The sequence below is a fragment of the Manacus candei genome, unplaced genomic scaffold (assembly GCF_025592945.1).
Source record: "Manacus candei isolate 608988 ecotype Guabito, Panama unplaced genomic scaffold, ASM2559294v1 h1tg000017l, whole genome shotgun sequence".
In the NCBI taxonomy this organism is placed as follows: Eukaryota; Metazoa; Chordata; class Aves; order Passeriformes; family Pipridae; genus Manacus; species Manacus candei.
In genome coordinates this window covers 2,210,024-2,227,842 of record NW_026138065.1, presented here as the reverse complement: position 1 = coordinate 2,227,842, position 17,819 = coordinate 2,210,024, and the positions used below count along the sequence as shown (strand labels likewise).

General features: G+C 39.0%; 1 protein-coding gene across 1 annotated transcript in view; it reads left to right on the top strand.

The window, feature by feature from the left end:
- The window catches only part of PCNX2 (pecanex 2), a 156,177-nt gene that overhangs the window by 100,499 nt on the left and 37,859 nt on the right, over positions 1 to 17,819 (top strand). The window contains exons 23-25 of the mRNA XM_051783458.1: positions 728 to 856; positions 14,493 to 14,551; positions 16,918 to 17,133. Of these exons, the coding sequence (XP_051639418.1) occupies positions 728 to 856; positions 14,493 to 14,551; positions 16,918 to 17,133 (404 nt within the window). The remainder of the gene's footprint in view (positions 1 to 727; positions 857 to 14,492; positions 14,552 to 16,917; positions 17,134 to 17,819) is intronic.

Sequence of the window (17,819 nt, the reverse complement as noted above, 5' to 3'; positions counted from 1 at the left end):
GCTTTTCATCAACCTGAAGTATGACTTTACATTTAAAGTAAGCTATGGATTCAGGCATTCACTGTGATGTTTATGTGTGATATTTACTATTCCCCTGTCCTCACCTTCTCATTTTGTATATATTTCAAAAAGTATGAAATGCTGAACATTTTTTACCTTTTGGTCAGCATGGATATTAAATTGTCAGTAAGAATTAACATGAGAAAGAAAGCATGACTTTAAACCAGCAGGTTGGATTATAGAGGCATAGTTTCTCCACATACTAGGCCATTCCAAAACAAGCAGAAATGGAACACTGGACACAGTGAGAGCAAGACTCCAATGCAGAGAACGAAGAATTTCCAAGAAAGTGATTTTTTTGGTTTTGTGTGTGTGGGTTTTGAACTCTGTGTCAGACTCTGGAGAAGCACTCCTGTGTTATAGAAGGTACACTAGGTGGCTGGAAAAGGGCACTTAACTGTACTGCCTATGCTCAGGATCTGACCTGAGGCAGAGCTTAGGCAGGGACACCCTGATAATAATGTACTCTGTTCAGACATGTCAGCTCTGTTACAACATTGAAGAGCCACAGATTACATGCTAGTAATGGGTAATTTGGCACTGCCTGCCTTCCTTTTCTTTACTTACCACCTCTTTGGTAAAATAAACAACAGCAAAAAAAGTAGTTCAAAGAGTGTTTTAAAATATAATGAAATAATTTGTGTTACCTTAACTTGCAATTTTCAGACTCTGCTATGCTTTTTTTTCAAACTCTGGCCACTTCAGTCTTTTCTACACCACTAAGTCCATTTCTGGGTAGTGTCATCTTTATTGCATCATATGCAAGACCGATCAAGTTCTGGGAGAAAAATTACAAGTAAGACTATTCGAAATTTTCTACACTTGTTATTTGTAAAGGTTTTGCTCTCATTAGTTTCATTTCTGGAGGTATTACTATTTCATGGTTATTTGGTTATTTCTGAAAATGTATGTAAACAATTAGTGGTTTGTTACAGATGAGGGATCATGTTGCATTTGTTGTACAGACATTCAGTAAGGGAGCTGTGAAAAAAAAAATTAGTAAAACTCTCAGCTGTCAGCTAGCTAGTGTTAGCAACTAAATCTGTAAAGCCCTTGGCACAAGGTGTCATACTGCATGAATACATTTTATACTAACTAGCCTGATTAAATGTTACCCTTTGGGGTGGGGCAGGTAACTCTCACAGCAAAGTGATGATGATTGTACGGTGTCATTACTTGTTATGTCCGATCTTGGAGCTTGACTCAAGAATTGGTTGTCAGATTTTAGCTGCCATTCATTTAGTTTAAGAAGGACATAAAGATTGAATAACTTCTGCCTCTTCTGCCCAGTAGGATTTGAAAGCTCTCTGTAACTGGGATCAAATGGGCTCCCAAGAAGAGTACTGGAGACAGGGAACCACTTCTTTTTCCAGGTAGAGGTAGTTTTTGCAAGGGATGACCATCTGCGATGTTAGTGGCTGGATTCAGTGAGTGGGCAGGGTGAGTCCTTTGAATCCTGTGCTCTGGGCAGTGCATGAGCTATTTACCCCCTACTAATGTGTAGGCAGGCTCAGAGTAACTTATTGCAGCTACAGAACAGTGATATGAGACACACAGTGAAAATTATACTGGCCAAGTCAGGGCTTGGCCGGACCAGTGAGAAGTGCTGTGTGCTTGGCCACACTTCTTGTATTGGTGCTGCTGGTGTATCTGAGAACCTCAAGAGAATTCAAAACTAGAAATTACAGTGATTGATTTTCCATCTTTTAGGGAAAAGGGCCTGTTTAGTTTGAAGAGTTTTATTTTGTTTGATTCTGACCTGTGTCAAATGAATAAGTATGTACTCATCTATAAAGAAATTAGTCGGACAGAGCCAAGTCATATAGAGAGACTTTGTATTTGTTTCTGAATAAGATGAGATTTGTGGAAACCTTTCAAGGGGAGCTGAGTTTTGTACACTGGGGCCAGATTTTAACAAAATTCTCTCTCACACATTTTTTTAGCTTGGGTCAACAGATTAATTATTTCAAGGGAGTGAAGCTGAGGGCAGTTATGGAAAGGCAGGAAGCTACCACTAATCCCACAGACAGCTTTACGTTTTTGGACGAAAACTTTGAACAATATGAAGTAGGAAGTGGGGATTTTAACATCTGGTACACTTTAATTCAACCAGAGCATTCTGAAGGCCTTTGGTTTCTTTTCTAGGTACCAAATAGAAAATCAAACTCAGTTGTAGGCACATCACTTCCATATAGCTAGGTTAGTGTTGAGTCTCTAGGTTATTGTAGAAGGAAATAGAGGGGATCATTTGTATTTGCTTTTGGTCTGTCTAATCTTTTGGGACAAAATGAACAGGAGATACTCAAAGGAAATATCAAAAAATGGCTGATGCTTGATACTTTAATGAGAGTGGGAGGTGGAGTGGGGTGGGCGTTGGTGTCTTATTTTCATCAGTAGCACCCATCTGCTATTCTCTCTAAGGGAAGTGAAGAAGTTTGTGCTAATAAATTTGGAAAGCAAGGTAATTATTTTACCCATAAACTGTAAAACCCCAAGTGCAAAAAAATCAAACCATTTTAATACTTTAATCCACCACTACTTGTCCTTGCAAAATAAACAATAACTACAAGTTTGTATTCAATATGAAGGCTTAAGTTACTCTTTGTAAAAAATCATGCTTTGTTGTTTGTTAGAAATTCTAATGTATCTTTTAGGATCTCACTTAAAGCCCACAATTTTACCTGTCAAAAACCTTTCAGGAGTAGAAAACAGCCTTGTAAAAGATTCAGATTGTCAAAGTGAAATAAATGTTTGCCTGAACCTGTGGCATCCCACAATATGCACATGTAAGGATGACTCCTAAATTTGTATTCATTTTGTCTCTAACACTTCTGATTCTCCTTTACCTTCCTTCCATTTCAGTATTTTATTGCTCACATGAGAAAATAACCGGAGTGAGTGAGAGTGGGACTGAAAACCTCCTGGTTTATTAAAAGGACACAGTGAAAAGACAGAAAAAATCAAGGGGAGGGAGTGATTTTTTATTAAGAATAATGACATTTTCTACAGAATACTTAAAATAGTTGAATTGAGTGGGCGTTGCCTTACTGCTTTGAATCTTGACCTTTCAAGATCTAAAAAGTCAAAAGGATGTCATAATTGCTTTCTTTTGGAGCTGTGTAGTTAAATAGGATCAGGAACTTGAGCTGGAATGGAAAGTTGTTCTGGCTCCTACACTGTCTTTGGACTGCAATTCCTTACAGCCAAATGTGCACTGAATTTTAAGGTCATCTAAGACAGAACAAACAGAAGGGAAAGTTGATGTACAGATTTCCTTTTTGGAGTGCCTTGACAGTTAATTTTCCCAAATTCAGTTCAAGGTATTCATGGAAAGTCACAGGTATGAGATAAGCTCATACGAAACAGAAGCTTTCAATTTATTTTTTTTTTTTGCCATTTCCATACTTGTTGTTGACAGGAACTTTTGCTCAGGGGAAAGCTACCTTCAATGTACTTTATATACCTTTTTTGCTTTGCCTGCTTTGCATACTCATTTCCAAACACTTCCTTGCTATGTTGACCTCTACAAAAAAACTCATTTACATTTATATGAAGTTAGAGTTTGTCAATTCCAGGGTTATATTTTTTATAATTTAATAAAAATTTAAAAACTACTCCATTTATTCCTTAAAGTGTTGGTTTGGTTGTCTCTACCTGGTATTTTCTGAGTGCACACATACATATCTTGCGTTTCCAGTGTTTCTTTTAGTCCCACTTTTTCTGCTGGCTGAAGAGGACTTTGAGTGCTCAGGTTTCTGACTGGGCTTCTTCCACTCTAGATGATGTAAGCTGGAGCTGAAAGTCTTAGAGAATTAAGGTGATGGTTTGTTTGTTTTTTTCAAGGAGACGGAGGAACTCAAGTGGGTAAAAAAAAGAGATTCATTTGGATAGTAGGCAAACTGTGAAATTCCTAACAGGCTCTTCAAAATTCAAGAATCATACTGTGCCTGCTTGTGCTCTTGCAGTGTGTGCACAGAGCATGGGTGTTCTTCCCTGCAATCAGCAGATGCTGTTTGTTTTTACTGTGCAGTTTGGTACTCACTGCATGCAGAGTCTAGCACACTAATACATCACTGAGGTCAGGGATCTTTTTGGGGGTAAAAGGAAGGGTGACTTTAAGAAGAAGAAAAAATAAGGAAGTTAAGATAGAACAACTTTTCATGCAATCACAGTTTTACAGCTTTTGCTGCCACTGTTGAAAAGAGAAGGGTGTAAAACGTGAGGGTTTGCCTGCTCCTCATGAACTGATCACCTTGTGGGAGTTAACTATGAGAAAATTTCTTTCTCTCCCTCTCTGTTTATTTTTGCGGTCGTGGTCGTTTGGGGTTTTTTTTGGTTTTGTTTTTGTTTGTTGTTTTGGTTTGGTTTTGTTTTTAAAGATTGGTGCAACACTGGCTTTGCCCTGCTGTTAGCCTGGGTCCTGCTTCCCAGTTTGAAGAGTGCTGTTTTAGTCTTTATTTTCACAGCTGTTGGAATGATTAGGCTATAGATGTCAGAGAGAGAAAAGGAAATAGCAGTAAATCTTGTTTAATGTATAGGCACTTAAAAGCATAAAGTGTTTGTTTAAATGCTGTTGTTCAATTCCCCCGCTTTGCTTTTTTTCCCTCAAATACTTTGCCATGCTGCAGCCTGACTCTGTCATTCTCCTCCCTTCCTCTTATCTTGCTTTGTATCTTGCATATGACAATGGACAGAATAGAGTAGGAAGTTTACTTTCATTCCCCAGTGGGTTTAATTGCTGGATCACGTCAAGCAGCCTGTTCCCTGCTGCAGCTGTGACTTGTCCCCACAAACAGCAAACTGCCACCAGGAGTCTGGAGATTTGGCTGTTTACAAGCTGTTCATCTCTCCTGCACCTTCCTGTTTCTGTTCTTCTGGTTCAGTGCCTATTTTTGGGTAAGGCACAGCTTGCATTTGCTTTGAAGCGTAGTGAGTGAATTACAGTGCGATGTAACTGAATTAATTAGGTGTCTCCAAAGAGGCTGCAATTAAATTGCCAGTTATCTCAGACTGGCATTACAGGATGCCTCTCTGTGTTTGAGACTGTGAGGAAGCCTTTCTTTTCTCCATATTTTTAAAAACTGTGTCACTGTGTTATTGTTCCAACTGTTGTGGTCTGGAAAAAACTACCTGTAAGGTTAATGCAGCTGGAAATGGAGGGTGAGGAAAACCTGCCCTGCTTCAGATGTAGTGCAGATGGCTTTTTCCCTTTTCCTACCAGCTCACTTAACCTACCCATTGTGAGCAACATGCAGGTGGAATGGGAAGATTTTTCCCAGTGTACACGTAATTTGGGTAGACCCCACATTATGAACATGTGTGGGGAAAGGAGCTGTGAAAAGTACCTGTCTGCTCCCTCCCTTTTTCCCTTAAAATAACAGGCCCTCCACTTATTGTTAACACACCCTAGTGCATCTGGTTTCCCTGTGAGCTTGCTCATCTGTTACAGCTGTTAAAACCCCTGCTCTGAACACAAAATATCATTCACCCATAACTGTCCATGGGCATTGTTTGGGTTCTGCACACTCAAACCTTTCAAGTTGTTCTTTTTAGGACTGGATTTCTTCTTTTTAGTCTTTTCTTGTGTGTTGTTTGACTTTTCACATGTTCTTAGACCTCCATAGTAGTGATGTTTACAGAGGAACAACTGCAGCTATGTTTATAGTTCAGTAATGGCTTGGACATTGATTTATAATGAATACTTTCAAGAAAGGTACATGAACCTCTGAAGACAACATTTATAGCAAAGCCTCAGCACAGGAGAACCTTTTTTACCCCTAGTTGACAGGAGATAGTTTGCCTTTTTTCCTCAAATATCACTTCAGAAGCATTGTGTTCTGACTATTGTCACTGCCTTACTTATGGTTCGAACTTACTTAGGGTTCAAACTTTCCTACATATTTCCAACTAGCTGGCATGAAAGCCTCATTGCAGCCAGTTTTACTTTTCATTGTGATTGTTTTAGTTTCTTCCAAATTGATTTTATTTCTCTGCTAATTTTTGTATTTCTCTGTCTGCTTCTATTCCTGTACTGTTTTTTATGAACTGACCAGAAAGAAGCACTGTAGTTGAGTTGCACGACTTTAGAGGGTACTGAGGTTCTAGTGCCTTTGTTCAGAGCTGTTACTCATTTATGGATGCTAGCTCCTTTGATGACCGCGGTGCTTTTAAGAGAGGTCTTCACTGAGTTGGCCTCAGGGATCCTACAAGCTTTTATTGAGAGTTGAGTTAATTTAGAACTCTGCAAAAATAGCATAAATAAGTATCAGCATGTAGATAAAACCAAAATAGGTGCTTATTAGTACCTTGGACATAAAAGTCAAAACAAATAGAACCAGTGAATTAACGGGTTTTAGTCTGAAATTTTGGTGTGTTGTCTTCGAATCAGAAGGGCTGACGGGTCCTATTTACAAAGCACGTAGAATTTGGTGAGAGTCTTTCTGGAGACTTCAAAGGGACTTAGATCCTTGAGAATCCAGCCTGTACTGAGGGCTGACTTGTGTATCCTTGAGTATAGCCTTCATGCTGATTGTAGTGGCACTCCCTGGCTGGCAGTGGTGTAAAAAAGCAACAACTGCTGCTATTTTTCCTTCATTGCTCTTCCCTTAAACCTGGCAGATTTCCCAATAAATATGAATTTTTTGGAGAAAAAGTGCTCCTCTGTTTAAACAATGAGTATAAACTGGTCTTATGGAAGTTGTGCCCTGTTCTCCAGGTGCATTTGTGGCCATGGTTCTGGCACTGGCAGAGAGAATAGAGAAAACCAAAACGTTTGAAGAACAAAGAACGTCTTTGTCTGTACTTCAGCCTTAGTTCTTCATGAACTCTCTGAAGTTACATGTTATTCATTAGACTTACTCATCTGACTGTCTTCTCAAGACCCTTCCCTGTCTCCTCCCTGCTGTGGTGCCTAACCACTGTATGTCTTCACATTGCACACCACCAGTATTGCCCATGGACTTGTACCTTCAACACTTGCTTGGTTTTGGAGTCTTTAATCCCTTTCAGGAGGTATGTAGGATTTTGTGGAGTGACAGAGCCACAGCATTCAGGTGTGGGAGGTGTTGTTTCAGGTACAGCCTCAGGCTAAAATAAGCCCTGCTAGAAACTAGCTTCCCCTCAGTGTCTTGAGCTGTGACCCCCCCCCCTAGAATAAGTGACCCTGTGTGCCTGTGTGCCCCTTTGGCCACTTGCTGTAGCATGGGGGTATTCACACCTCCTCTCCAACCCAGCCCTCAGCTCATCACTTGACTCAGTGTGTGGAGTCACACTCAACTAGGAAAAGGTGAGAAAGGATAGGCAAGGAAAACAAAGCACCTTTAGTCAAATAGGTCTGGTATTAAAGTACGTGTTTTTTGAGTTGCCCAGAGTTTCACACTCAAGGGAGGCTATACAAAACTCGAAGATGTAGTTTAACTGTTTGGCAGTATCTCTCTAACCGGTAACATCTCTTCTCAAATTTTTGCCCCTGGCAGTCAGTAAAACAAATTGAGGCTAATTGAATAGGAGCCATATGTGTGATAATTAATTGGGAGCGCATTCTGATTCAGTGCTCTGTAGTTCCCTGCCGAGTTAAAGATGCATTCACAAGTCAGATTCACTGAAACATTCTAAGAGGACAGAATAGAGACAGAAGGGAGACATCAGAAAGGAAATGCATGCTGAGATCAGGAGGAACACAAGTGGAGATCAAAACCATAAGTGGGATAAATGAACAGGGAAATAGATGGGCAAAAAAGGAAAAGGCATGCAGTGACAAGTCTGAGAGGGTAATGCAACAGACATTGATAAGCAAGAACTCAGACCTATAGAGGGGAAAAAATCATCAGCACGATAGAAGAGGACTTTTAAAGACATTTGGGAAGGAAGGCAGCAACAGGACTTGAGAGAAAGATGGGAATGGACTCCAATCAGAAATAGGAAGCATGTTATATTTTGAGGGCTTCTGTGGATATACAGTGGCACTAAAAATTTATAAGCTGTTCATCTAAAGATTAGCTTCCAAATTATGTAAATCTAATGAGATCAATTTAACTCATGAGATTTCTGTCATGTTGAATATTGGAAACCTCTTGAAATGGGTTGACTGAATTTCTGTAAGAATAAGTGTTCTCAGGAAGTGTTCATCCCATTCAGTTGGATAATGTAGATCCATGTCCTGTTTTAGATTTAATGAATCAAACATTTAGGGGCAAGCTGAGGTTCAGAGTACTAAACTCAAACCTTCCAGTCAAGGAAATGCTTATTCAAGCCACATCTATCAAAATGTGAAAACTAGTAAAGCTGAGATCACAGAGGAGAAGGTCAGCAAGTGTAACTATCCTAACAGAGGTGATATGTAAGTTGTGTACAGATAGCTGCAGGGAATAGTTCATGCTACAGTGTGCTCAAGCCTTGGTTATCCCCTAGTGTACAGGGGTATGCACTGGACCCAGATTGCCTTGGGGGTTATAAGAGCAAAATGTAAACTATCTCTTGCTTCTTTCTGAGGTAATGCAGAATTATGTCACTATTGCATTTAGAATTGCCTCTGAAACTTTGTGCTCATTGGGACTAGGTAAATACTGGATGAATGCTAGGGGGATTTTTTTTTTGAAGTCCTTTGACTAGAAGTGTTTACTCTCAAAATACCAGAGGTGTTTGCAGTCTGAAGAGTACTGTAGAGGCTACCATAACAACTGCTGTAAATTATTAACATTCTCAACAGTCCTTGAAATGAAAAAAAGGTATTAGAAGTTATCCCTGGTTTAGACTGGATTTTGTACAACTGCACAGTAGCAGTAAAATTTTTCTTGTTTTTTAATGTAGTGTCACTGATGCTGCACTTGCAGACTTACAGCACTGAAATGGAGTCAAGGAGGAAAAACATCTTGGCCTCATTTGCTGAATCAGCTCTCAACATTTGTTTTGTTTTGGGGTTTTTTTCCCTGTTCTTGCTCTCTATCTGGTGAAAACTTCAACAGGATGTTTCTCATCACCTCCTTTCTACACTCCAGGTCCTTACAGTTTTTCAGGCTTTTGCCACTTCACTCATGGGCTCATGAGCCAGTGCAAAGCCCAGGTGAATCAGTCCTGCAGAGCACTTTGCCCAGAGCTGGGCACAGCGTCGTACCTTTCCTGTAATGTTTGTGGTGGCTCATGATGGGACAACCAGAAAAGTAACACTCACTCGCACTATTTCAGATGCATGCTTCTGTGTAATGTAGTTAACACATTTGCTTTTAAATTAAAAGCATTTCTATCAATTGGAGACAGCAAGGTCCAGCTGTGATGCAGGGTCCTGTGCTAAGCCCCATCCTCATAGGAGTATCAGGGTCCCAGACCTTTTCCACTTATGCAAGAGTGAGCACAAACGTCTCCATGCAGTTGGCGTAATCTTTCCACTTATAAAGCGTCTTGTGTTGCTTACCATAAAATATCTGAAGATAGTCATTAAATACCTTTTAAACGAAACAGCATATTTGGACAAGGGGAAGGAAATTAAGTAGCACAGTAGCTAAATAAGACAAATGCAGGAATATTGGTGACATTTTGGTAAAGCATTAGTGAATATTTGAAAGTACACAGATATTTAAATTACCTGACTTACAAATAAGAGGTGAATTCCCCAGCTAAACCTTTGAATGTCAGAACACTTAGGTGCACTGTTTAATCCGTGTTTGGGCACTCAGCTTTTGATCTCAAATTTACATCTTGCATTTTCATCTGTATTGCTGCAGGAGCACAGAAACCTCATCTTCAGGAAAGGTACTAGAATATGCCAAAAAAGCATGCAGAGTAGTATCTCAGCAAATTACCTCAATTCTAGTTTTAACACCTACTAAAAAACAACAACAACAACAAAAAAAACCCCAAACCAACCCCTCCAAAACATAAAAAAACCCCACCAAAAAACCCCAAGTAAACCCAAGAAGCTCTCAGAATCAGTTATAAAAATCTTTTTAAGAAAATAAACCCTAAGAACAAGAAGCATTATTGATAAGAAGATCTTTCTGTGTTTTACAAGGATGCTTCAACAGCGCTGTCTTTAACAAGTGGGACTTCTTATACCTTAGCCCTCCCCCAGTTTCCTAGTGTACAATTAAAGCCACTTTTTATTATTGTTAGATGAAACACTGGCCAAGTCAGGAAAGGAGGAAGAAAGCATGAAAAATAAAAATCATAGTGAGTGATCAGGAAGGAGAAATTGCTTTTCATTTTTAAGAGATCTTTTTTTATTAAGGTGAGTGAAACCTAAGGTGTATCTTTCATTCAGCTGCCCAGAAAACCTGGATATGGTTACACACGAAGGGGCTGTCAGCCTTCGCTGTTATAATCACACTGAAATCATTCTGTGTTTTAGATTAAATTGATTTAAAACTACTTGGGTATCCTTAGCCTTCCAATTAATACATCATTTTTTCTCTGGTGTCCTTCGAATATTCGTGGGTGCCTGCTTATTCTGCCGTGTCATTCTCCCCCCAGCCTCACATCGTAGCCTACTGCTACTGTGTTTTTAATGCTAAGCCTTCTGTTTATAGTGCCAGCAGCATCAGACATTCACATGAAAATACTGAGGACTTTTTTTCCAGATTCCCATGAATAATCATAGGGCTGCAGCTTAGTGAAGTTTCTCTCTGTTAGATTTGCCTGTTAGATGTCATGGTAAGATGGATTAAAATTCATTGGACACAGACAAAGAAAAATTTTGGATCCACCCTAGAAAGGCATCTTTGCTTCTCCCAGAGGGGAACTGCTTTTCTTTGTTTTGTTCTCTTTCAAAGTAAGGATCCCATTTTTCACAGCAGGAATCCTAGAAATCCTGAATTTGTGTTTTGGGGCAAAACTCAGCATCAGCAAGGCAGATAAAAGAGGTGGAATTTTATTTTGATCTTCTGGAAATAAACACATCAATGATTTATTTATATTTTTTCCCTCATTTTGCCTGATGCTCACCATACACTGTATGTTCCCCAGACTGCCTAAATCCCCTTCAGCCTTTTTTCTACCTTTCTAAGGAAACTAGGAGACTGAAGTGGGAGAAGAAAATCTTTCCAGGCAGTATTTTTGGATAAGGGATTATAGGAAGTGACTTGATCTTCTTTTTGCAAAGGGAAGCAATGGTTATAATGGCTTGGACAGTGCTACCCAAACCAGTGGGTTGTGTCAGTGTCCATGTAAATGGTGGATTAAAAGATCATGAAATAGATATTTCAGGAACTAAGCAGGATGTTGACTTTAAAATTGCTGAAGACATAGCTGAAGTTGTTCAAACACAATCACTTGCTCTCTAGGCCAATTGCTGAAGGACCTGCTCTTGGTTTGCAAAGAATAATTCAATTCAGGAAGAAATTCAATTACTGAACTAATTATCACATTGGATGAGTGGTAACAACCAAATTTAAAGGAAGAGGCCACTGGAGGAAAGCCCAAATCACCCACTAATCCCAGAAGTTCACTTTGAGAGGTCCTAGTTGAGAGAGAAAAGCCTCGGAGTAAAGGCATTGCTGGTTTGATTGTTAGGCTCAGAGGATTATAGTTTAATCCTATGCAAATTCCCATGGCCTTCAAGAACATATAAACATTGCTTTGGTTACTAATAATTGTAGGAGACTTTCAAAATCCAAAATGGATTACTTGATTGCCTTTACTCAACTAAACTGAGTTTTAGGACAGAAGTTTGCTTTACAAACTGCCTATATTACCCTTGGTCTTCAAAAAATGGAATAAAATTATATTTCGAAATATCTGTATAAATATTTGTGTTTTTCTGATAGTGTCTGAAAAGGTAAATCTTGTCTCATGTCCCGAGGCCCATGTTTTAGCTGCTTAAACAATCGTTACTGTGCTTGGAATGGAGGATAAAGCCTCAACTGATCCTGGTTTTGTTTTGTTTTTGTGAGATCTTCTATTTCCTTCCTTTCTTCCCAGTCAGGCTGCACTATCTGTTTTGGGGTGTCTGAAGCACTTGTGATTTTCCCTGATTATTTCATGCATCTTTCTCTCTGAACAAAAAAGGGGGGAAAGAAATGGAGCCAGAGCTGCATGCTGGGCAAAAGGATTCCTGTTTATTACAGATCAGAATTTTCTGGGGTATTGGTTGATTTGTATGGGACTCAATATGCCTCAAGAACAGAAATACTTTATAGGTTGGTAAAAAATTGGGGTAAAGAATAGTATTAATATGTACCTCATATTGGCACTGATTTCAGAGGGACTGAAAATTAATAAAGAGTCTCATAATGTTAAAACATATGCATTTGGAAATGAGCAGTGTTTCTCTACTGAGAATAGAAAATTGATTTAATTCCCTAACATAATGTTTATGCTTACTCTTGCATATGCAGGTAGATATGTATCAGAGCAGAAGAATTCTGACAACCTTTTTGAAGTAAAATCATTCTCTAAATTTCAAACTGCTTAGAAGGCCCTACCCCCATTGCCATTTTCTGTTGCATAGGAAGTGAAAATTGCAGTTACAATAAGCTGAACCAACCGGCAGCCAGCAGATAAATAATACATCAAATAATTTTTTAATATATGTAGATAGTATCTTAATTACAAATAATTTTAATTAAGACTCTTATTTTCTCCAATTGTGCTTTTTTCAAAGTAGAGAACATGCCTTTTTAGAGCAGAAATAAGTTGGTTTTGGTAAGGAAAGCAATTCTATTCTTCTTCTGTCTACTAAATGGAACCCCGTGTGCAATTTTTCTGTCGATCAGTTTTCCACAGCTTTTTGGGGGAAACTGTAGGGAGTGGACGAAAAGGCTTTCTAACATTAGGGACGTCAGTGGCCTCCTTCCCACAGTTGGATTCAGCATGAGCTTATAGCTTCAGCTCAGAAACTTCCAAGCTTTTAAATAACCTGTGTATTGACACAGGAAGTCCTGGGAACCAGTACTAAGATGAGGACATGAAGACTCTCAGAGAGTCTCTGCTGTGCTTCAGAGACTTGGGTTTATGCCATCCTTTTTCAGTGTTATTTAAGGTGTTTGAAAACCTTCCATATAACTGATACCCTCTTTGGTGTGGTCTCCTTAAGTTTCTCATAGTGAATAGCTAAATTCAGGCTTTTTAAGTTGACTGGCCAGCCGTCAGCCTGTTCAACTATGACCTGTGCTCCCCACCCTCACGAGCCAGACCTTAGCCAGTCCCACCTTGCCATGCCACCTTCATCACCATTCAACCAAGGACACAATGAGGACCACGCCTGGATGACTCCCTCAGTTCCCATGCTAGGGGAGGTGCTGCTGTGGCGCTTTTCCCCTGTGCTTACAGGCTGTTGAACAGATGAGACTCTTGACACTGTCACACGTAACCTTATGCTGACTGTTATTTGGGACAAAGAGCTTGGTCTTTCTCTGTTTTTTTGCTTTAACCCCATTTTCCAAGGAATGATAATATTTACATATTTGATTGATAGATCTTCTGCTAAGGCTAGTGGTTGAAGGCAAAACTCTTGAGGCAATATTCTTAATGAAGTGTCCTGAAATCCCTAAACACTCCTGCCAGAGCAGTGTTTCAGGGAAATTTGTATTTACTATAGCATTTCAGTTGGCCAGACTTTCACTTGTACCCTGAAGGCTTGGGAGGTGCTTTGGACTTGAATATCCCTGATCACCACAAAAATCACTCCCTTCTGTTTAACACTTACTGGTCCAGAATGATTTAGTCATTCCTTATATTCAGACTTTATTAGTGTTGTTTGTTAGAGGTAGTAGTAAAAGCTCAATCCAATCTACCTTTTAGTTGCTTTCTGTTTTGTGACCATTTTTCCTGTGGTATTTTTGTTCCACCGCTACAATCAAAATACTGCATTGAGAATGTGCCATTAATAGGGGAGACAGGGTTACTGTCTGTATGGACTAAGGCCCTGTAATTTACTCTTTTTCAAGCAATAAGAATGATCAGGGACACTCTCGTTGCTGCCTAGCTAAATATCAAACTAAGTAAAGTGATTTTTTTGTTGTTGTTTTTCCACAGATGTTACACATCCACAAAAATATTTTCGCACAAAGAAAACTCCTTGAGCCCAACTGTTTCCCTTAAGGCTTAGAAGGAAAGAAAGACTGATTAAATATTCTTTCTATTTGCTGTTTTGGTGGCACCTGAAGCCAGTTCAATTATTTAAGTACATAGTGTTGTGTATTATCACAGATGCCAAATTCTGAATGTACTGTGCCCCACAAGAAGGAAAATGCGGCAGAAAGGGCTTGAGGAAAAGGAGGAGAGGCCACAGACACTTTTGTGTGCTGACAAGCTCCAATATCAGTAGCAATACTGACCTGAAATAACTCTGTATGCCTGATGAATGGATTAGAGTGTGAACTGCATGATATAAACACAAAATTAGGAGATATGTTAAAAAGAAAACAAATGTGTTTACTATGAGAATTGTATTTTTTTAAAAAAAAAACCGAATTGTCTGTACAACATGTCTTTATTTCCAGCACCAAAAGATCGGACCATTCCAACACCAGACTGGCAATTCAGATCGAAAAGGATGCAGGTACGGCCTGGGAGTTTGGGTGTCTTGTTTGATTTGCAAAATGTGATGTATTTACACTGGTAAGGCTTTGCTGGGGAAGCTGAAGAGATGCAAAGGGTATAAATGTTATGTGAACAAACCAGAGCATTTTAAATCTAGCAGAGCACCAGTTTAAGTTGTGTGACCTGACAAGTAAATTTGCTCTTCAGTTATGTGTTGCTGATCAGATAGTGCTGGGCTGGGAATTGTTTGGTTAATCGTAACATTGCTGTTTGTGTGGAACATGCAGCAGACAACCTAGCTGGACTCAGAGGTCAGCTGTGGGCAGGGAAAGGCTTTGGAAAAAAGCAGTAAGTTAGTGGTGCCCCTACTGCTGAGCAGTTTGGGCTGACAGGTATCTCCTCTTCCCTGGAGAGAAACCTTTTCAAAGAAGGCAAAAAGTGAAACTGAAAAATTTGCAAGAGAAAGAAGTAGGAAAGATGGTGGGCTGTTCCGCTGGGTAACAATGCATTAAATGAGCACCAGTCCATGGCTGTGTAAAGCACCTCCCCAGGCTACAGCAGTTGTTCCTGTGAACTGGGAAGTGAGAGCAGTTTTTGGCAAGTCAGTGGACACAGAGTGTGTGGTACCTCATCTGACACTCTTCAGTGCATGGTGGGATAGAGCCCTTTTCAGGGGAAACCAATACCAGTCTCTCATACCAAATCCCAGCCTCAGTGAGAGAGGCCAAGGTTTCATATATGGGGTTCTTCTGCTTTAGTATTCTGTGGCTGATTTTATTTTGCTGCTGAGATGGCAGGGGCTTGTATTGTGAAGTTAGATGTTTACATTTTAATTATTGCTGTTATGCCCCCCCCTTTATCCTTTATCCATTACATCAGTAGCATGAACAAATACATGTCTTCAAGCAGAAATGGGTGAAATCCAGGGTGTCTAAGTAGGCAAGAGAGGTATTAATAATTTGAAGCATATATAGTGCTCTTTAATTATTTATCATTTCGAGGCAGGGAGCTAGGATGTTTCCCAAGGCCATTCTGCCATCTGATAGCAATAACCTTTAGCATTATTATAAATGCGATAAGTTAATTATATTTTTAATCCTGTAGCTCAAGCAGAACATTACTTTTGTGTGTGTGCCTAAAAGATTAATTTTGTGACTTGTTTAAATTTTGACCACATGTACTCCAGGAGGTGTATAGCTGAATTTATCTGCATGGGCATACGCACACAACATGGATGTACATACCAGGGCTTGCTGCTTAATGGCCACAGGGATGAAAAACAGCATAGTTACACACCTGCTCCTCCTCTTGCATTGAAGAGCAATTTGTAGAGGAAACTATAGCCTCTGAAAGTCTCCTCTTCTGGGTTTCTTTTTCCTGCACATTGGATCTGCTCCTAAATATGCACAGGGTATCTGTACATATGTATCCACATACACCGTCATACCAATAAACCTGCAAGGTGTTGGTTTGTACATGTGTTCATGCACCAGCATTTTAAAAGTATTGAAGGTGAGACATTGATGCATTATGGAAGAAAAAAACAGTTCATATGTCAAGCATATTAATGTAATTTACATTATTATGTAAAAGAGTGCAAACACAAGACAACACCACGTTGGATTATGTGGCACTATCTTGGCATTTGTGAAAGTTCAGTCTCTTTCACAAATCACCATCATAAAGTGATCCTTTTAATGCAGTTAAATGACATAGACCTTTATGAGATAAAACTTCCAGACTGTGATGGGGTGTTTTGGACATTTGGTCCAAGCAATGTGTAATTGGACAGCTACTGTTTTTAAGGTGGTAGCAATTTTAGTGGTGAATGTTTCATTCATACTCAATATACTAAGTAAACTCTTTTAAAGTAAGTATCATCATCTAAAGTACCAACAGATACTTAATGGAAAAACCCTTGAAAAATTCCTGGAGGTCTAAAAGAAAAAAATCCCAACAAAATCATTGGAAGATGTGTGACCAAAGTCTTTAAAAATCTCAGAAAAAATATTCAAATTTAAACATATGTAATGAAATAATAATGATTTCTGGATTCTTTTAATTAAGAACAGTATGTAGACATTAACTTATCATTGCAGAGACTTTCTATGTAGCCAAAAAAATCTCGCTGTTGTAAAACATAGAGGTTATTTGAGTAAGCCTGAAAAATGTGTTATCAATAATTTGATATTTTGTTTACAGTAATGCTCATATTAAACAAAAAATTCAGACCTGATTCTCTGAAGGGACAGCTAGGAAATAAAGATTGTGTAACATATCAGGAAGACATTAAGCAGGAATGAAAATGAATATGGAATTTTATGCAGAATGGCTTTGTATACTATAATTTTCATTCTTTACAAATGTGTGCTGCTCTGGTTGTAGGAAATGATGACAATAATCTCAACTCCATTTTTTATGAGCATTTGACAAGATCTCTGCAGGAGTCTCTTTGTGGAGATTTGATTCTGGGCCGCTGGGGAAACTACAACACAGGAGACTGTTTTATTCTGGCATCAGATTATTTAAATGCCTTTGTGCACTTGATCGAAATTGGAAATGGCCTTGTCACCTTTCAGCTCAGAGGGCTCGAATTTCGAGGTAAGGATCCCTGGTGATTTAAATAAGAACGAATCTCCTCTGTCTTTTTAATTTATCACAAACTATAGTAGGACATAGAGTTTAAGAACCTTTCTCTTTTTACAGATATTTGTCTGTCTAAAAGCTTGGTACTTCTTTGTATCGTTATTTGAATGATGCTGTGAAACCTAGATGTTAAGAAATTTGGAGTCACGTTCTACAGCATTGTAAGACTTTCAGAAAGAAGGCTTGTTGAGTTGTTTGCTTAGTTCATACATCTTTTGGGTAATGCTTAGTTATGTTTTCAGATTATTTCCTTTCCTCTATAGCATTGAAAATCAAAGTTGTTCTTAAAATTTTTCAACCCCCAAAAGCTTGTCTTTAAAAAAAAAAAAATTAAATAAGACTCCTTCCACAGAAAATATCTTTGCATGTGTCAGACCATGCAAGTAGCCAGTGCTGACATGGTCTCTATCACAGTAGAACAATAGAGAAGCAAGTTAATCAAGTCTTCATATTTCTCTTATTTAGGAAATGCTGTCCCTTCAGTTAAACAAGGAACCTTACTTTCTCACCATTCAGTCTATTCCTCTGTCAGGACACTCGTCTTTAAGGAATGGCAATTGCATCCCCTTCCTCGGTAGTGTGGCTTTTGGGAGGCCAGTTGCTGTTGTTATTGTTGTCCTGGAGTAGGAAGCAAAATGAAA